General features: G+C 40.7%; 1 protein-coding gene across 1 annotated transcript in view; it reads left to right on the forward strand.

Annotated features, from left to right (window-relative positions):
• Nucleotides 1–19,991, forward strand: part of GPC6 (glypican 6) — a 1,190,689-nt gene that overhangs the window by 1,067,774 nt on the left and 102,924 nt on the right. Inside the window, exon 5 of the mRNA XM_061133003.1 lies at nucleotides 5,927–6,057. Within this exon, the coding sequence (XP_060988986.1) occupies nucleotides 5,927–6,057 (131 nt within the window). The remainder of the gene's footprint in view (nucleotides 1–5,926; nucleotides 6,058–19,991) is intronic.

Genomic DNA, 19,991 nt, shown 5'->3' on the forward strand with positions numbered 1-19,991 from the left:
ATGGCACGGAGATAATTAAGATAGCACAGGATGGCAGCCTCTGGAGGAAGTTATGACCATGTTGTGACTTAATTGGTTTCAGAGAAACTTACCAACTACTGCCTTGGTGTCATAAAAGTCTTATGTGTTTTCTTTGCTTTGGGAGGAGAGAGAGGCATGGTTTCCCTGGCCCCAAAGGAGAGGAAAGATGCTCCTGACACTTGGGGAGCTTGACTGCTGACAGACTTGCCCAGCAGGTGGGAGGCACACCAGTCAAGCGGGGATGCGCTTGGCTGCTCAGTGGACCACGGATGTACCACGCAGATCCTCTCACCATCTGGGGTCTGGGGCACAAGGAAGAGCCAGCACCCGCTTGCAGGCCTGTTCCAAGTCCCAGGGCTGAGGACTCAGGCTGCCCTTCACTGCCACGTTCTCACCTTGTAGTGTGTCTAAACTAGACTCCTCAAGGTAGTTACTGTGAGCTTAACCTTTACATGGAAACACAAAATATTAGAGGAATTTCCTGAAAAGCTGCTTTTCTTTTTGTGACCCTGGAGAATCCCATCATGTATATTTAGAACAATGGAAAAGGGAATTGGTTGGGGGCAGGGATGATTATATTGTAAGGAGACATATATTTTTTTTTTTCTACTTAGAGTTGTCTGTTGTTGCTGTGTTGTTCGCTCACAAAGTCGTGTCCGACTCTTTACGATCCCATGAACTGCAGCACGCCAGGCTTTCCTGTCCTTCACTGTCTCCCAGAGCTTGCTCAAAGTCATGCCTATTGAGTCAGTGATGCCATCCAACCAGCTCATCCTCTGTGGCCCCTTTATCCTCCTGTTTATCTGGCCGTCTGTCAGCCAACCTGTTTTCACAAACAACTTTGTAATAGAAAAATTTAAGTCCAGAAAACCAGTACTTGCTTTCCTCTGCCAGCCTTGCTCTCATTCTAACCAAAGACCTGGCGTGGCTATATCAGTGCACACATGTTATTTTATCCAAATATTTCCACACAATTTTATCTGCGCTTTTCCAGGATTTGGAAGAACGCATGTATTTATTTATGAAAGCAACACAGCGTTTCAGTATGTTGGTATATGTTTATACTAGTTAATGATCTATCAACAGATAATTCAGTTAATAAGAACTTCTTTAGTTGATCAACACAATGTGCTATGCGTAGTCGCTCAGTTGTGTCTGACTCTTTGCACCCCTATGAACTGTAGCCTGCCAGGCTCCTCTGTCCATGGGGATTCTCCAGGCAAGAATACTTGGAGTGGGTTGCCATGCCCTCCTCCAGGGGATCTTCCCAACCCAAGGATCGAACCCAGGTCTCCCGCACTGTAGGCAGATTCTTTACCATCTGAGCCACCATTCTTTGTGTGTGTGTGGTAAAAAAAAAATACATAACATGAAATCCACCCTCTTCACAAATGTTTCAGGGTACAATACAGTATTGTTAACTGCATGCACATTGCTACTCTTAACAATGGTTCTGAGGTTTTGAGTCAATCATTGCGTCTTCAAAGGAGAATCTAATTTTCCTTAATAAAGTGATTTTTTAAAAATTAGTAATAGCCTAAACCAGATAGCTTAAAGTAGCATATTCTGACTGGTGATCTAAATTAAAAGGAAAATAAGCTACTATATGTAAAATAAACAACAATATCTTACTATATGGCACAGGAAACTATAGTCAATATCCAGTAATAAACCATGAAGGAAAAGAATATGAAAAAAGTGCATGCATATGTATGTATAAGTGAATCACTTTGCTGTATACCAAAAGTAACATAGTGAATCAGCTATACTTCAATAATAAATAAATTTTTAAAAATCAATAAATATATATTTATTTACAGCAAAAATGTATCACCTTCAATTAATTTGTGTAAAAAGCAAATGAATCGAGATGAAGAATAGAACTTCAGGGCCAAGCAATTTGAATGAATATGGCCATTTGGTTACATGTTTAATAAACAGGATCATCAGTAGGATGGCCTATTTCCAAGGTCAAGGAGGCAAATGGGGTCAAAAAAGAGGAGCTGAGTTTGCAGATCCAGGAAGCAAAAAGCTGAGCTCTATGGTGACGGAGGAACAGGGAACTAAAGAGTGAAATCACCGAAGAGAAACTCCTTGACTTTATGATATGAATCAAATAGCTTTGTGCCTTACCTATTGAAGGGAATGTCAGGTAGAGACGAGACAGGACTGGTTTAATTTAAACAAGAGAAATTTCTTAGAGATATTTTAGACCCCATCATTGCAAACTGAGACGATATGCTGAGTCCTTATGATCCTGTGCAAAGCTCGTCCTTTCTACCCAGAGCACAACTGACTACAGACATCCCATGGAGCTAATGTTATTACTGTCTCAACTCAGCCCATTCCTGTTGGATAAATGTTCCATGATAGGCCAGTACTCTTTGTGCAATGATTTATTCAAATACTTGTCTCAAACATACAATTAAGGATCCCATAGTTATCACTTCCTTTAACTGCATACAGTAAATGACTCCCTGGGCCAATTCTTTTTCCTCTATAAGGATTCCTTGTCCTTCTATTTTAACAGCAGGAGACACCTGTCTAGAGAATCATGGGCTTCCCTCGTGGCTCAAATGGTAAAGAATCTGCCTGCAATGCAGGAGACCCAGATTCCAACCCTGGGTCAGGAAGAACCCCTGCAGAAGGGAATGGCTACCAACTCTAATATTCTTCCCTGGGGAGGTCCAGGGATAGAGGAGCCTGATAGGCTACAGTCCATGGGTGGCAAAGAGTCAGGCATGACTGAGTGACTGTCACTTTCCTGTCTAGAGAAACTTGCTCATTTGTCATAATTAATCTTCATCAAAAAGACTCTTGCAGAGTCTAACAGTATGGGGGATTGTTTTTTATAATACACAAAATAGATATAAAAACATAAAAGAAACAGAGCAACTTTCAGGGCAACTTTCAAAGCCTTAAAGGAAGGACTTTCTTGGTGGTCCAGGGACTTAGACTTCACTCTCCCAGTGCAGGAGGCCTCTGTTCGATCCCTAGTCAGGGAACTAGAGCTCACGTGCCGCAACTAAGAGTTTGCATGCTGCAACTAAAGTTCCCACAGGATGCAACTGAAAGATCCTGCATGCTTCAATGAAGATCAAAGATCCCTGTGCCACAACTAAGACCAGTGCAGCCAAATAAATAAATAAACCAACAAAAATTAAAGGAGTCGAGATCTTTTTTTTGGTGGGGGGGGGGGGGGGGACTTGCCCTACAGCTAGCAGGGTCTTAGTTTCCCAACCAAGGATGGAACCAATGCCCTCGGCAGTGAGAGCAAGGGGTCTTAACCACTGAATCACTAAGAAAATCCCCAAAAACATCTTTAATATCCAAATACTACAACCAAACAGTGTGCATCCTCTGTCCATTGTTGTTCCATTGTTCCCTCATGTCTGACTCTTTGCCACCCCATGGACTGCAGCACGCCAGGCTTCCCTGTCCTTCACTATCTCCCTGAGTTTGCTCAAGCTCATGTCCATTGAGTCAGCAATGCCATCCAACCATCTCATCCTCTGTCAACCCATCTCCTCCCACCTTCAATCTTTCCCAGCATCAGGGTCTTTTCAGATGAGTCACTTCTTCAAATCAGGTGGCCAAAGTATTGGAGTTTCAGCTTCAGCATCAGTCCTTCCAGTGAATATTCAGGGTTGATTTCCTTTAGGATTGACTGGTTGGATCTCCTTGCAGTCCGAGGGACTCTCAAGGGTCTTGTCCAGCACCACAGTTCAAGAGCATCAGTTGCCAGATAATTAGGTCATTAAGACCCAGAGAAATGACTACTTTGTTGTAAGGTTCTGATGTGACATTCACAGATAGGTCTGTGATAAGCGGGGGGGGGGGGGGGGGGGGAATCAGCAAATTTGTTATTAGAGTGTATAATGAGTCTTTGTTCACACTTCAGTTTTCATGTCACTGTGTCCATGAGAGTAATATGGACCAAGCACTGGGGGGTGGGAATGGAAGCGGGACCTCCCTGATTTTCAGGTGTGGCTCTGGATGCTTCTAGTCTCCATCATTCCTTAGGGAGGAGATCAAGGAGCCAGGTGTGAGGTCTAGCCGAGAGAGCCTGTTGATACTGTGAAAGCTGATGTCTTTCACAAACCCTGGTGCCCTTTAAAAACATGACTCTGCTTCGCAGACAGTCCTTTCTTATAAAAATCATCTATCTTAAAATGTTTCTCACTTGCTTAATTCATGCCTACTTATAACCCTGAAAAATTTTTGATGTTGGCCTTTGGTGGAGCATGGTAGGATATGTAATAACAATAAAATTTGTTTTCCTCCCACCAATGCTATGAAGCAACTACTATCAGCAGTATGTTACATTAATAATATGTTACATTTAGAAAGCAGATTATACAATATCGGCACAGTTTATTTTCAGTTGCATGCCTAAAATATTCATGCACAGAGGGGGAAAAAAACCAACATAGGGCATATACCAAAGTGTTTATAGTGTTAATCTGGGAAGTGGGATTGTGGGTGTATTTCTCTCCTTCATTTTTGTTTTTTTCTTTTCTATATTTTCTAAGTATATAATGATAAACATGTATTAATTTGAAAGGGGCAACATTTTAAGATTGGTTTCCAAGTGCTTTACCAATTGAAAACCCTGACAAATTTTGAGGCAACATGTTAAAAGTCTAGGCTGTTCTGTCTCACATTGTAGCCATTGTAGCCGCTGGTCCCAAGTGGACAGTGTTAATTATATTTAAATTATTTAAAGGGAAATTAATTTATTCACCATTTAATTATTCAGTCACACTTGCCACATTTCAAGTTTCAGTAGCCACATTTTCATCATACAGAAAGTTCTATTCCACAGTCCTGATGGAGACAAGTTAGCAAACTATGCCAGTTACCAAACTGTGCCAATCTGCAGTGGCAAAGGGCAAAGGAATGGTCCTCTTTGTTACTTATCATTATTACAGTGTCACTCATTATAGACACTGGCAGAGTCCTCATCCTAGGTCCCTTTATATACTTCACTAATCTTTGGCCCAGTGAGCTAGAGATTTCTCCCACAGTCATCTGGGTGTTAGTGGCAGGGTTGGGAACCCAGAGCAACTCACTCCTGTTTCATAACTGTTACCTCCTTATCATTGTGACCATCTTCTCCAGAAAACTAAATCTTCCCAAGCTGTACTTCAGTTCCGTATCATTTCATAGACATTTTTGAAAGCTTACAATGTGATAGACACGGTAATAAGCCTTGAATGTGAAAACCCAGAGACTTGCCTGGTGGCTCAGACAGTAAAGAATCAGCCTGCAATGCAGGAAACCCAGGTTCAATCCCTGGGTTGGGAAGATCCCCTGGAGAAGGGAATGGCTACCCACTCCAGTATTCTTGACTGGAGGAAAACTAAGTAAGAGAAGTTTCTCTATTCCTAAAGTGTAACAAGGTGTTAAAAACAGGGCGTGCTAGATAGATTGACAGCACCAAGTAGGGACAGGTCTGTTCTTGGAAAATCTAGCAATGCTTCCTCCACCTAGTTATGCTTGACTCTTGACATTAGAACATCCTCCAGACTCTCCAATTTACACTTCAATAGTCTCCATGTTCTTCATACTCCAGAAGAAAAGAGATTAACTCCACTTTTGAACCTGATCTAATTTTTTTTTAAACGTCACTTGAAAGAGTTAGGTATATTCAACTCTTTTAATTTGAACTTACTTTCTCATTTTGGGGCCAGGTTCTATACTTGTAAAATATTTTTAAGCCTTCAAGTGAAATAAAATACTCCTTTAAGACTGAGTCATCCATTCCGTTTCGAACTATGTAAAAGCGAATACCAAGTTTGAATGAGTGATCATTTTTCAGCCAGTCATGTGGGAAGTGTTGCAACACAGGTTAGAAGCTGGAGTTCCCAGTTCTCCAATCAATCATGTTCCCATATTTTAACAGATGCCATGCTCTTGGTGGCAGAGCGCCTGGAAGGACCGTTCAACATTGAGTCAGTCATGGACCCAATAGACGTCAAGATCTCTGAAGCCATTATGAACATGCAGGAAAACAGCATGCAGGTGTCTGCAAAGGTATTTGCCTTAGTCATTTATCTAATAAGCAAAGGGGAGTCATCTGAAAATGAAGTAATGGATACTGGCTGGGATTGTAAACTCTAATATGTTGTCCGTGAGATTTTCCTGTCGCGTGACAAATTTGCTACTTCATTAAAACTGTCTAACAAAATGGCACTGAGGAAGGAAGTAAGCTTTTCCTTTGCAGTTCCTCAATCATGAAGAAATTATTGGCTGCTAAAAAGTTTTAGAGAGCCCCAAGTATATTGACTAATCCCTCACATTTGTGAGCAATTTGGGGGGAATTTTCTTTTTAATGGTTGCGATTTCTGCACACCCTCACCCTATTCTCTCTCTCTAGGAACTTCTAATTATGTCCTCAGCTGCGCAAACCAGGCAAATGTTCTCTATGTTCACTCGTAAATTATTAAACATTCCATCTGACTTCCTTTTTTTAAGACGATAATGTAACCCTCGTTAATGAATCGTCAGAGGAAAATGCTGCTTTGTATAAAGTCAAACACACATTTTTAAAAAATAGTAAGTTTTTATAAATCAAACAAGACAGATTCTGGGTTTTCAGCTGCAGAACACAAATATCAAGTGCACAATTTTTTTAATTTTTAGAAAAATTTTATTGCAGTATAGTTGATTTACAATGTTGTGTTAGTTTCAGGTGCAGCCAAATGAATCAGTCATATATATGCATATATCCCCTCTTTTTAAAATTCTTTTTCCATATAGGCCATTACAGAGAATTGAGTAGATAGAGTTCCCTGTGCTCTACACTCGGTCCTTATTAGTTATCTATTTTATATATAGTATTATGTATATGGCCATCCCAATCTTCTAATTTATCCCTCTTACCTCCTGGTAACCAGAAGTTTGTTTTCTACATCTGTCACTCTATTTCTCATTTGTAGATAAGTTCACTTGTCCTCTTTTTTCAGAATCCACATATAAGTGATATCCTATGATATTTGTCTCTCTCTGTCTGACTTACTTTACTCAGTATGACAATCTCCAGGTCCATCCATGTTGCCACAAATGGCATTATTTTGTTTTTATTATTTCGTTCATTAATTTGTTCTTTCTTATGGCTGAGCAATATGCCACTATATATAAGTACCACCTCCTCTTTATCCATTCCTCTGTTGATGGACATTTAAGTTGCTTCCATGCCCTCAGAATGGGAGAAAATATTTGCAAGCAAAGCAACTGACAAGGGATTAGTCTCCAAAATATACAAACAGCTTATACAGCTCAATATAAAAAAGAAACAAATAACCCAATCAAAAAGTGGGTGGAAGATCTAAGTAGACCTTTCTCCAAAGAAGACATACAGGCCAGTAGGCACCTGAAAAGGTGCTCAACGGTACTCATTATTAGAGAAATGCAAATCAAAATGACAGTGAGGTATCACCTTATATTAGTCAGAATGGTCATTATCAAAAAATCTACAAACAATAAATGCTGGAGAGGGTGTGGAAAAAAGGAAACCCTCCTACACTGTTGGTGGGAATTGAACCTGATATAGCCACTATGGAGAACAGTATACGTGTGTGTGTGTGTGTGTGCTCAGTAGTGTCCGACTCTCTGCAACCCCCTGGACTATAGCCTGCCAAGCACCTCTGTCCATAGCATTTTCCAGGTAAGACTACTGGAGTGGGTTGCTATTTCTTTCTCCACGGGATCTTCCAGGGATCAAATCCGTGTCTCCTGTGTCTCCTGCTTTAGAGGGCAGGTTCTTTACCACTGAGCCACCTAAGAAGCCCTCAGAGAACAGTATAGAGATTCCTTAAAAAACTAAAAATATAGCAACCATATGACCCAGCAATCCCACTCAAGGGCATATATTCAGAGAAAACCATAATTCAAAAAGATATGTGCACCCCAATGGTCATTGCAGCACTGTTTACAATAGCCAGGAAATGGAAGTGCACAATTTTTATTTATCCCCACCCAGTTGAAAACAAATAGGACCCACCTTAAGCAAAATTTAAAAGTTTGAAATGAGTCTCCAGCCTTTCCTTCATCACCTCGTTTATCCACACTGATGACCACACAATGCCCTTCTGTTCTTATTTCCCAGTTTCCCTGTTCTGAAACACTACCCAAAACTGCCCCGGTCCTTTAAAGCTGGTGATGTAGTGATTGCATTTTAACTGAAAGTCATTCATACAAAAATATGTCAGACCAAGAGCTGTGTGTTTAACTCTCCTCAGTATTTAAAGTCCTTTGTGAAAAAGACTTTGAATATAATCAAGGAGAAAGAGAGGTGGTGGGGGAAATTGCAGAGCAGAAAGAAATCCATGGAATTTGACGCGGTCTCCTGGGCTGAGTGTGACTCAAACTAGCCTTGGACTTTTCGGGGAGCACTGCTAGAAAACAGGGTGAGCAAGAATCTGGCCTGCACCCCTTTCCCTCTCTCCTTGAAAGGTGAGAGGGGCTTGGAGTTTCATAATCCTAACATCCAGGTTTAGTGTGCTTCGGCTGCTTCTGTGCTAAGTCACTTCAGTCACACCTGACTCTTTGTGACCCCATGGACTGTATCCTGCCAGGCTCCTCTGTCCGTGGATTCTCCAGGCTAGAACACTGGAGTGGGTTGCCATTTCCTTCTCCAGGGGATCTTTCCCACCAAGGATTGAATCCACATCTCTTATGTCTCTTGCATTGACAGGCGAGTTCTTTACCACTAGCACTACCTGGGAGCTTGGGTTAACCTGTGTAAAAGAAAAAAAGAAGAATGCTCCAAAGTTCTATCACCTATTGAGAAAATAGCGTATTTGGGAGTTCCATGAAAATCTATTTTCTTTCTTTCCTGTGGGGGGCGGGGGGAAGCAATTATCTATCCCTCTCAAATCTATTGTCTAGAAACCAACTAATGTTATTTTTTTTTAACTTTTAAAAATTTTGTATTGGGGTATAGCCAGTTAACAATGTTGTGATAATTTCAGTTGAACAGCGAAGGGACTCAGTCATACATACACATGTATGCATTCTCCCCCAAACTCCCTCCCATCCAGGCTGCCACATAACATTGAGCAGAGTTCCCCGTTGGAGTAGGTCCTTGTTGGTTATCCATTTTAAATGTAGCAGTGCGTACATATTCATCCCAAACTCCCTAACTGTCCCTTCCCCCCAGCAACCATAAGTTCATTCCTCTAAGTCTGTGAGTCTCTTTCTGTTTTGTAAGTAAGTTCATTTGGTAGTTCAGACAGTAAAGGATCTGCCTGCAATGCAGGAGATACAGGTCAATCCCTGGGTTGGGACGACCCCCTAAAGAAGGAAATGGCAGTCTGCTTCAGTTTTCTTGTCTGGAGAATCCCATGGACAGAGAAAGCTGGCAGGCTATAGTCCATGGTTGCAGAGTCAGACACGACTGAGCGCATGCACACACACAGTCACACAGTCTTGATGTAGAGAAAAGGAGATGGAGTGAGTTAAGAAGAAGGAACAAGAGGAGGACAGCTAAGCTAAGCTCTGCAGGAAAGAGGAATGGGAGGCAGCATCTGAGCTAGAGGACAGCACGGAGAAAGGACCAAAATCAACTTTTAATATAGTGGAGGGGAGGTTGAGTAAGTGGCTGAAATTTGGACAAATTTAGCAGGAAACACCAACAGGATCTGCTGATGGAGCGGACATGTTCTGAAAATGGTTTCATTTCTTCAACGCAATGGTATTTGGAAACATGGTTTCTCCAGTGGTCATGTATGGATGTGACAGTTGGACTATAAAGAAAGCTGAGCGCTGAAGAATTGATGCTTTTGAACTGTGGTGTTGGAGAAGACTCTTGAGAGTCCCTTGGACTGCAAGGAGATCCAACCAGTCCATCCTGAAGGAGATCAGTCCTGGGTGTTCATTGGAAGGACTGATGCTGAAGCTGAAACTCCAGTACATTGGCCACCTCATGCGAAGAGTTGACTCATTGGAAAAGACCCTGATGCTGGGAGGGATTAGGGGCAGGAGGAGAAGGGGATGACAGAGGATGAGATGGTTGGATGGCATCACCAACGAGATGGGCATGAGTTTGAGTAAACTCCAGTAGTTGGTGATGGACAGGGAGGCCTGGCGTGCTGTGATTCATGGGGTCGCAAAGAGTCAGACATGACTGAGTGACTGAACTGAACTGAACTGAGTTTCATTTTCCATATAAGCCCAATCCATGAAATTATCTATGAACTCAAGTCTAAAATCTACATTCTCGCTAGGAACAGAAACAGATGGCTAAATTTTTCCTTTTGCCAAAGAACCCTCAGTCATTTTTGATAAACAGTCCTATCAAATTGGAAATTCTGAATTTCCAATCTTTGGATGGAGCATTCACATAACCAGTGACTAGGTTAATTTCTGATAGAGAGCTTCTGGTTTCCTAAATGCAAGGGCCAGACACCCTGAGAGCTGTGAAGCTTACAAATTAAAATCACTTCTTACTCCAGGTTTGACTGGCAACTTCTCCTTGAAAAATCATTTACCTTATTACAGCAGTTACTCATGGAAGTCATTCCTAGAGTCTCTTTAAGTAAAGCAGCAGTGTTTATAACTGGCAGCTCATATTTGTTGAACGCTTACTGCCAGGACTCTACTGTGCATTACATGGTTTATATCATGTAATATTTATAACAATGCTTGCAATGAGATAGGTCTTCTCCCTTATTTTCCAGATACACAATCTAAGGCTCAGAAAAGTTAGGGAACTTACAAAGGTCTCATGGAGTACACAGAGGAGTGGCTGACTCCAGAGACCACGATGCTCATCATTGCATTTTAATAATGCAGGTTCCTAAAAATCCAATCCCACACAAGGGCAGGATTCAGCAAACATTGCTGAATAGATCAAGTATTAAGGGGAAGTTCAATAGCTTTCAGTAAAAACCTGCCCCAGACAGTAAGGAAACAGAGGCAGCAAAGCCTGGAGGGTTCAAGTTTTCTACCTTTCTCTCTGATTCCCTTTGCAACTATACCTACAGCTTCTCAACATGCTAAAGACTAATGAAATATTTCTCTTATTAGCCTCATCATTCATGCTGCCAACCCTTCCTAGGGTGTTAATAGTACAAAATATGAAATTCTTTTTCTCCCTTCTATCTGAAGGCAAAGATAAACACATTAGTTTCAGATATGAAATTCCCCTCTATTGCAGTGTGTGTGTATGTGTGTGTGTGTGTGTGTTAGTTGCTCAGTCATGTCCGACTTTTTGCAGCCCCATGGACACTTCAGGCTTCTCTGTCCATGGGATTCTCCAGGCAAGAATACCGGAGTGGGTAGCCATTCCCTTCTCCAGGGGATCTTCCTGACCCAGGGATTGAACCTAGGTCTCCTACATTGCAGTCAGATTGTTTACCATCTGAGCCACCAGGGAAGCCCTCCTCTAATGCAGTAATCCTCATCATATATATATAGCAGGGAATAGCTCATATTTTATTGAGTTACGGTTGATATATATTATTATGTAAGTTTCAGGTATAGGAACAACTAAATTTTTGTACCTAATCAGTGAGATCCTGAATTAGTGAAATTACAGGTTAATAAAAAGATCTATTCTCACCATGTCTGTTCAGACTCAAATCTTGTTTTATATCTGTTTTTAAAGGTATGGTCATATCCTTTTTCCTCTCCCATTTAACCCACAGCTAAGCTGTTTGGGGGATAAGGCACATAGACATTCCTTTCAAAAAATACATTGGTTCTTTGTTACTGTTCAGTGGCTAAGATTGTGTCTGACTTTTTGTGACCCCACGGATTGCAACATGCCAGGCTTCCCAGTCCTTCACCATCTCCCAGAGTTTGCACAAACTCTTGTCCATTGAGTCAGTGATACCATCCCACCATCTTATCCTCTGTTGCCCCCTTCTACTCCCATTCTCAAGCTTTCCCAGCATCAGGGTCTTTTCCAATTAGTCAGCTCTTTGCATCAGGTGGTCAAAGTACTGGAGCTTCAACATCAGTCCTTCCAATGAATATTCAGGGTTGATTTCCTTTAGGATTGACTGGTTTGATTCCTTGCTGTCCGAGGGACTCTCAAGAGTGTTCTCCAGCACCACAGTTCAAAAGCATAAATTCTTTAGGGCTCAACCTTATTTGTGGTCCAACTCTCACATCTATACATGACTTCTGGAAAAACCATAGCTTTGACTATACAGACGTTAGTCAGCAGAGTGATGTCTCTGCTTCTTAATACACTGTCTAGATTTGTCATAGCTTTTCTTCCAAGGAGAAAGCATCATTTCGTGGCTATACATTGGCTATTCCAAGTTCTATAATCAAGTACAATAGTTTGGTAATAACATTATGGCATTTATTTCAAACTCTTGTGTATCCTTTACATAATATTATGTTCTATATGTTATTTATAATTATATAGGGAAGTCCCATATTAACATATAATATTGTTTATGTGTGTGCGTGTGTGTGTGTGTGTGTGTGTGTGTGTGTGTGTGTGTTTGTGTATAAGACTAGGGACATTAAGATATTAAAACTTGGTTCTTTTTTTTTTGTAGAAATAATCATTTAGTAACATTGACAATCATCATAGTTACTGTTGGTTGGGCCCCCACTATATTTCATTCAATAGACACCCTTCATGTACCAGGCCCAAGGAATATAGTAGAAGATAAAACAAATTCTCTGCACAAACATCAGTCTCTTTTTAGATGCCTTATGTATTTATTTCAAGTCCTCTGCAATCTTGTAAAGTATTCATTTCCTTATTGTATAAGTAAAGAATGTTATGTTGAGAGAGATTAAGTTGCTTATCTGAGGTCAGGCATCTAAGAAGTGACAGAGCTGAGATCACAGCCTAGAACTGTCTGATCCAAAGAAAAAGATTTTCCCAGCATGCCACAGTTTTCTCAGTATGAATCTCCCCACCAGGACCAGATGCACTGCAGCATTGGAGGAACCAGCCATCTAAGAGAAGGCTGTTGCCTGAAGCCTGCTACTAATGATGATGCAAATGATGAGTATTTCTGATCAATAGGGAAACCTACTGAAGAGAAACACAAGCTGCTAGTTCTTCAAGCTCCAGCCAACACTTATTACATTCACTAAGTTCACAGTCTTTATCAAAGACAAGAAAGGGTCCTCATTATTCCACCACCTCTTTACCCATGCAAATCAAAGGAGTTCTGTACTTTACAGGTTTGAGAAAATTCTCCAAAGGAAAGGAGAACAAAACTTGCTGAGTCTCTGCCTGTGAATTTCAGATGTGTTGATAATCTCTTTCCTCTCCTATCAGGAAAGATGAAGCTGATCTCACTCTATATAATTTAACTATGTTAGGAATAATTTCAAATGTAATCCAGGAAAGGATTGGTTTGTCAGATACAATCTAAATTAAGAAGGGAGACTTATTAAATTCCAGTTGAAACCATCCATTCAATTAATACTTAGTACAGACTAGGGCAGAATCTATTACAGAAGAGCAGCATGGCCTTCAGTTACTTAATTTTCTCCCGACAATTCTTTCTGAATCTATAGCTCAAATGAAGATGAAAAAACCTAAGAGAACAGAAAGGAGAATATAATACTTTCTGCCTTTAGCTAATAGGTCTTAGTTTCCTCATCTGTAAAGAAAGGGGTTCATCTAAATGCTCTCTTTCTAGCTCTATCAGTTTAGAGCTTTATGAACATTATCTCTTCAGTATTAACTAGGTTTTTTTGGCATCCAGATATTTTTCTTTTCTCTGGGTCTTTTTCATTTTAAAGCATTCAGATATAAATAATATCTTAGGAGTTCACATGGAAAAATATATCTTCCTTCAGATGTGAGAACATTGATTAGATGTATAACATTGATTAGTAAGTATATTTTTATCCCAATAGCTGTTTCCTTTCTTTGAGCCCCTGTAGTACATGTGTGTTTTTTAAGGCAGTGGGCACATTATTTCTTCTGTTATGATTATTTGTATACTTTCTCCTTCCCAGGAGTATAATTATTTTATTCACTCTTACATTCTCCAGAAAGCCATTCTAACATGTCATGTTACTCATGGAAGCCACAGTACATTTTGCTGAGTTGAATTCAGAACATGAAAGTATAATGTCAGAAAGACCTCAACAATAAGGAATAGAAAATACCTTCAAATATATTTAAAATTAGTCTTGTATCTTTAAAATAGCATGAAATTTTGACATCAGACCAACCTGGGGTCTAGTTTTTACTAGTTGTGTGACTTGGGGCAAATTATCTGTATAAACTCAATTAAGTCATATGAAAAATGAGATGCTAGTTGGATCTGCTCATAAAGTTGTTTGAGGGTGAAATGATATAATCCATGTAAAATGCTTAGTGTAGAATATGTAAAATCAAACCCACTCATCAAAATTAAGTATTTTCATTATTATTTTTGAAAATAATGGGTGTTGAAAATTACATATAAATTCTAAAGAACTTTGACTGTGGTGTCCCGTCATCCATGATGGTGTGTGAGCTGGTCACTAGCACTGAGGATCAGAAGAGTCACAAACCTGCATTTAAATCCAGTCTTGCATGGCGTTACTTTCAATGGCAGGGACTCCATGGAAAGGGACATATATTTCTGCATGGCCTGAAACATGGCATCTGGCACTGAACAAACATCTAATAACAAGTCCTTTGAAGGAAAATGGGCTTGAGGGAAGAATGGACTGGATCGAGGCAGTAGCAGCAACCCAACTCCTGTCTGTGCCTGTGGGTGGCACCAATGCCGTCAGAGTAAAGGTTCTTAGAGGAATATTAGTGACCTCAGCTGCCATCACCCTATTCTTACAAGAAGACAATTGGTCTATTCACTTGACAAATGCCTGATCTCCAAGTGAAAAAGCACATGGCCCTACTCTTTATAAAGCTTTGAGTTCTATTTCTATTTCTACTTTCTTTCTGTTTTGAAAAGAAAAGAGCAAGTTCTCAATGGTTTCTAGATTCAGAATGCTTTTTCTGTTTATTCAAATTTCAAAGTTCATATTCTGCCTGCCAGTCCTCACTTACTTTAATAACATTCCACCAAGAAGCAGTGACCTTGAAACATCTTTGGTTCTTTGATTTCTTCATTTCACTACAGAAAACCAGAATCTGTTCCTTTCCTGTTTGTAGCATGACTGGATAACAGAGCTATGTTATTCAAATGCTAGATACAGGGTGAGGGGGGAAAAAAGACACAATTTTTATAAAGTAAAATGAAGATTTGGAAAAAAATGCTTATGATTCATTTATAGGAAATGCATCCAAAGCAAACTACTTTTAACTTTCTTTCCACGTGAAAGGTGTTTAAAAAAAAAAAAAAAAATTTCTTCTCCTTTTGGTGATAAAGGGAAACTTGTGACTATCTCTAACCTTTAGAGATTTATCTTAAGATTTCCTTTCCCTTTAACTTCAGGGCAAAAGATGAGAAGATTACATTTAATGAAGTCTACTCCAGAGTAGGTGATTGAAACTCACGCAGTTTTTAACACTCGGTGTGTTCTTAGAGCAAGATGGCCTCTTGCTTTCCTGAAAGACAAATCTTCCAGCCTCCTCTGCCTTTAAAGAGGAGAAACTGCTTCCTTAGAACCATGCTTCCCATGGGCGGCAGATTACTGCATTAGAGAAATTTCAGTTGGCTCTGCCCCGTTCCACAGATACACAGTTATCCTCAGCTCTTAGCACATTCCTTCTACTCGGGGCTATGTAGTCTGGTTTGATCTTTAGATAGAGTCATTGCCCCAGCCAGTCCGTGGTTAAACGTGTAAAAGAGCCGCCTCTGTGAGATTATAGCAACTTGTTCTGTCAGAAAATTTGGAACTATATATGGCTTTCTGTAGGTCTTTTTCTTCTAACACATTTTATACCTCTTTTTATTTCACCTCCTAATTCTCCCAGCATGAGTGCGTGCTAAGTCACTTCAGTCATGTCCGACGCTTTGCGATCCTATGGACCATAGCCCACCTGCTCTATCCACAGGATTCTCCAGGCAAGAATACCCGAGTGGGTTGCTGTGCCTTCCTCCAGGGGATCTTCCCAACCCATGGATTGAACCCACGTCTCTATGTCTCCTGCATTGGCAGGCGGGTTCTTTACCACTAGCGCCACCAGGAAAAGCCCCTATTGTCCCAGTGTGTGGGTTAGTCGCTCAGTCGTGTCTGACTCTTTGTGACCCCATGGACTGGAACCTGCCAGGCTCCTCTGTCCATGGGATTCTCCAGGCAAGAATACTGGAATGAGTTGCCATTCCCTCCTCCAGTTATCTTCCTGACCCAGTGATCGAACCCAGGCCTCCGACTTTGCAGGCAGACTCTTTACCCTCTGAGCCACCAGGAAAACCCCCTATTGTCCCAGACTATATCTCAAATATCAGCCAAATAGCTGATCATTTCTGTATTAATACATGTAATCTATAAATGACACACAGTTTTTTAAAAAAAATCACGGGGTTCTCAGGGGTGGGTGACAGAATTCTTAAAATTTGAAACATCTTGGACACAGTTTCCTGGGTTGGCTACAGCGGCAGGTAGGACTTTTCATCCCAAATCTCTCTCTAGCCCAGATTACTCTCCTGATTACACCTGTTTACCCAGCTGTCTGCTGCACACCATCACCTGCAACCTCAAACACACCTGTCGAAGACCCAACTCATCGTCCTCCCGTGATCCTGTCCCCAGAAAATGCCCCCCTCCCATTCTTATGTCCTACCTAGCCAGACACAGAGTGACTCCTCGACTGCCCCTTCCCCTTCACCCTCACAGTCAATCCATAATTGAAACTCCCTTGAAGCCCTCTAAATAGCCGTACCAAATATCTTTTGAATCCATCCACAGCAGCTCCCCTAATTTTATCATCTCACACACAGATTATAGTCTCCTAATTAATTCTCTGCCTCTGGCTTTCCCACACTCCAATCCATTCCCCACGCTGTAGCCAGAAGGGATGCTGAAAATGCAAATGTGATCACATTACTCCCTTGTTTAATATCTTCCCATGGCTCCCGGTTGCCATTCGAATAAAGCCCAGACGTGTTCCAACACCCTGTAGTCCTCAGCCTGCCCCTCCCTCTGGGTCCACCCTCACCACGCTTCCAACCTTAAACTATTCAGGTAACTACTGAGAACAGATTATCTGCCAAGCACAGCGCTAGACACTGTGGATGTGATAATGAATAAGATCAACAGCAGAACCTGAGTCCTACTAGAAGTCTTAGTCTAGTAGGTAAGAGAACCTCTGTGTGCACCAGATGTAGAGAATGGCCTGGGCTCTGTTACTTGGATTCAGCAGCCTCTCTTATCTCTAAGCTTTGGTCTCTGCTGTTCCTCATCCTGGAGCATTCTTTCTACCCCTCTCCATCTCCCCACCCCAAATATGCAGCATTCATCAGGCATATTCCAACTATTTCTTCACTTCCCTGGCAAGATTCAGCAGTATACTGGGAAGTGTTTGCACAACAAATTTCTGTGCAGGAAACATGCTTGTTGAGAGTGTTTGCCAGCTCCTGGGGGTGTAAATTTCAAGCTACTAACATGATGTCAACTGAACACAGAATTGCACACCACAGTGGAATGTTTCCTTCTTACAGATATACTTGGTATACAAAACCATGAGAGCACAGATAGTGGTAAAATAACCAAGAAGTTATGCTTTTTGGTGGCTGAGACGATAAAGACTCTGCCAGCAATGCAGGAGACTCAGTTTCAATCTCTGGGTCAGGAAGACCTGGAGGAGGGCATGGCAACCCACTCCAGAATTCTAGCCTGGAGAATCCCATGGACAGAGGAGCCTGGCGTGCTACAGTCTGTGGGGTCGCTAAGAGTCAGATACAACTGAGCATCTAACACAAACGCTTTTTGAGTATGCATTGCCTTTGTTTTTAATATAAGTTATATCATTTTTAAGTTTATACAATTTAACATCATAATCACTCTATTTAGTGACTGGATTGCAAAATTCCTAAAAATTTTAACTAGTGGTCTTGTGAGCCAGTAAGAGCCTGTTGCAGCACTTCACTGCTCTCCTAGGATGCTTTCTCGGACTCTGGTCTTGGTTTAGCTGCCTCTTGTGGGTGTTCCCATTGCATTTATTACATTCTACCGTAATTACCGGATTCCTTGTCAGAACCCTCATGATATCAGGGATGTGTCCAGTTGGCCTTCAAGTCTGGCCTTCATGACACTCTATGAATATTTGTTGAATGGTGGTTTGAATGAATGATAAAGAACCTGGTTATTGACATGTACACACTTATCCAAATTCTGCAAAGTGATTTTAAATAATTGCTGTAAACCTTATAAGCAAAGAGCATATGAAATAATCATTTAGCAAATCCAACAGAGTTCATTTTTTTTTCTCCCTACATTCAAAATACACTTTGTTAAGTTCCTTGTCACTCCTCCCTATTCACCATGTGGGAGGAAATAGCAAGGTGTTCTGTTGTTGAAGGAATACAAACCTTCCGGGGGAGGAAAAAAAATTATCTTCCCCGGCAAATGGAAGGAATTTGCTTTTATTGAAGAAACGATTTTAAGAGGTATGCAACCCATCTGACAGATATTCTGCAAGCAAGCTGTGTAAGCATCAGAAGTAAATGTTTAAAACCTTGAAACTGACAGGATCACTAGCTTTTGAAAATCGAAGCCAATGAATGAAAAGCAGCCAAAACTGAAACTGATGACTTGACTTGATTCAGTCCAACCCAGAGTTGTCTACACAGAATCCTGAACCCATGCAGGGACTTTGAGTTTGCCCAGAGATCTTGGCCAAGGGACCACTGTAATCAATCTTTAAGGAAAGAAAAGCATGAATCAGAGAGTAGAGGACAAAAAAGAGGAAGAGAAGGAGAGAAGTAGGGGGAGCGGGGAGGGGAGAGGAAAGAAGAGAGAGAATGTTTGGAGTCATAGGCTGAAAGCCTATTTTCTTGAAAGGCAGTCCATCACTAAAATTGGCACACTAATAAAAGTAAAAAAAAAAATTTTTTTTTAAATGCTGATTTTTTTAAATGTTTATATGATGAATACACTGATTTTATATCTTAAAAAAATCATTTTGAACATGTTTTAAGTTTATATTCAGGAAGGCGTTTCTTAGGATATTAGCGGATTGTTGTGAGGAACCAGGAAAAAAAGGTGCAAAAATAAAAGAATCCAGGGTGTCAATTTAATTTCGTATCACAGTGATAGTGGAGCTCTCCTTGCTACTACTAATGAAATGGGTTTTTAAAAATATTTTAACTTACATCTATTGACTGATGATCTGTGGACGTCCCCTCGAAACCCGTTTCAGTCTTCATGTTTCACTTGTACTTTGAGAAGGAGCCCCCAGCTCTGAGCTCAGCCTAGACAATTAGCAACAGGGCTGTGGCACAAGAGTGTACAGGCACTGCTGTTTATGGCTTTGATAGGATGGGGAAGCAGCCACTGCCTGAGATGTGAGCCCAGTTCTTGCCAGAAGACTTAACTCTCAGCTCGAACACCAACAGTCAGAGCCAAGCCTATTTTATACACAAAGTCTTCCATTCTCTAACTGTCCCATCAGGCACAGTGAGTAGCTATTATCAGATGAAAAAGAAACCAGATTTTTTTAAACAACAAGGTCTTACCTTGTAGTCCGGGAACTGTATCCAATCTCAAGGATAAACCATCATGGAAAAGAGTATTTTAAAAAAGAATGTATATATGTGTAAACCAAGTCACTTTGCTATACAGCAGAGATTGGCACAGCTATATTTCAGTTTTTAAAAGAAATAAAGAAGAAAAGAAACCAGATTTTTTAGTTCTAGCTATCAGTTTAACCAAGTTGGTCATTTGGCTTTGCTTTAAGTTGGCACAGTAACTGGAGTAAGAAAAATATCTCTTTTAAAATGTGGACGCACCATTCATTGTATTTTCTGAATCTAAGGAAGAAGGCTTCAACTTTGATTTTGAGATAATTGACTGCTGAGGTAAGTATATGAAACACTCAGGCCTGAGTCTGCGCCATCATAGACACTCAATAAGTGTTATTTCTCTTT

The sequence above is a fragment of the Dama dama genome, chromosome 30, assembly GCF_033118175.1.
Source record: "Dama dama isolate Ldn47 chromosome 30, ASM3311817v1, whole genome shotgun sequence".
Lineage (NCBI taxonomy): Eukaryota > Metazoa > Chordata > Mammalia > Artiodactyla > Cervidae > Dama > Dama dama.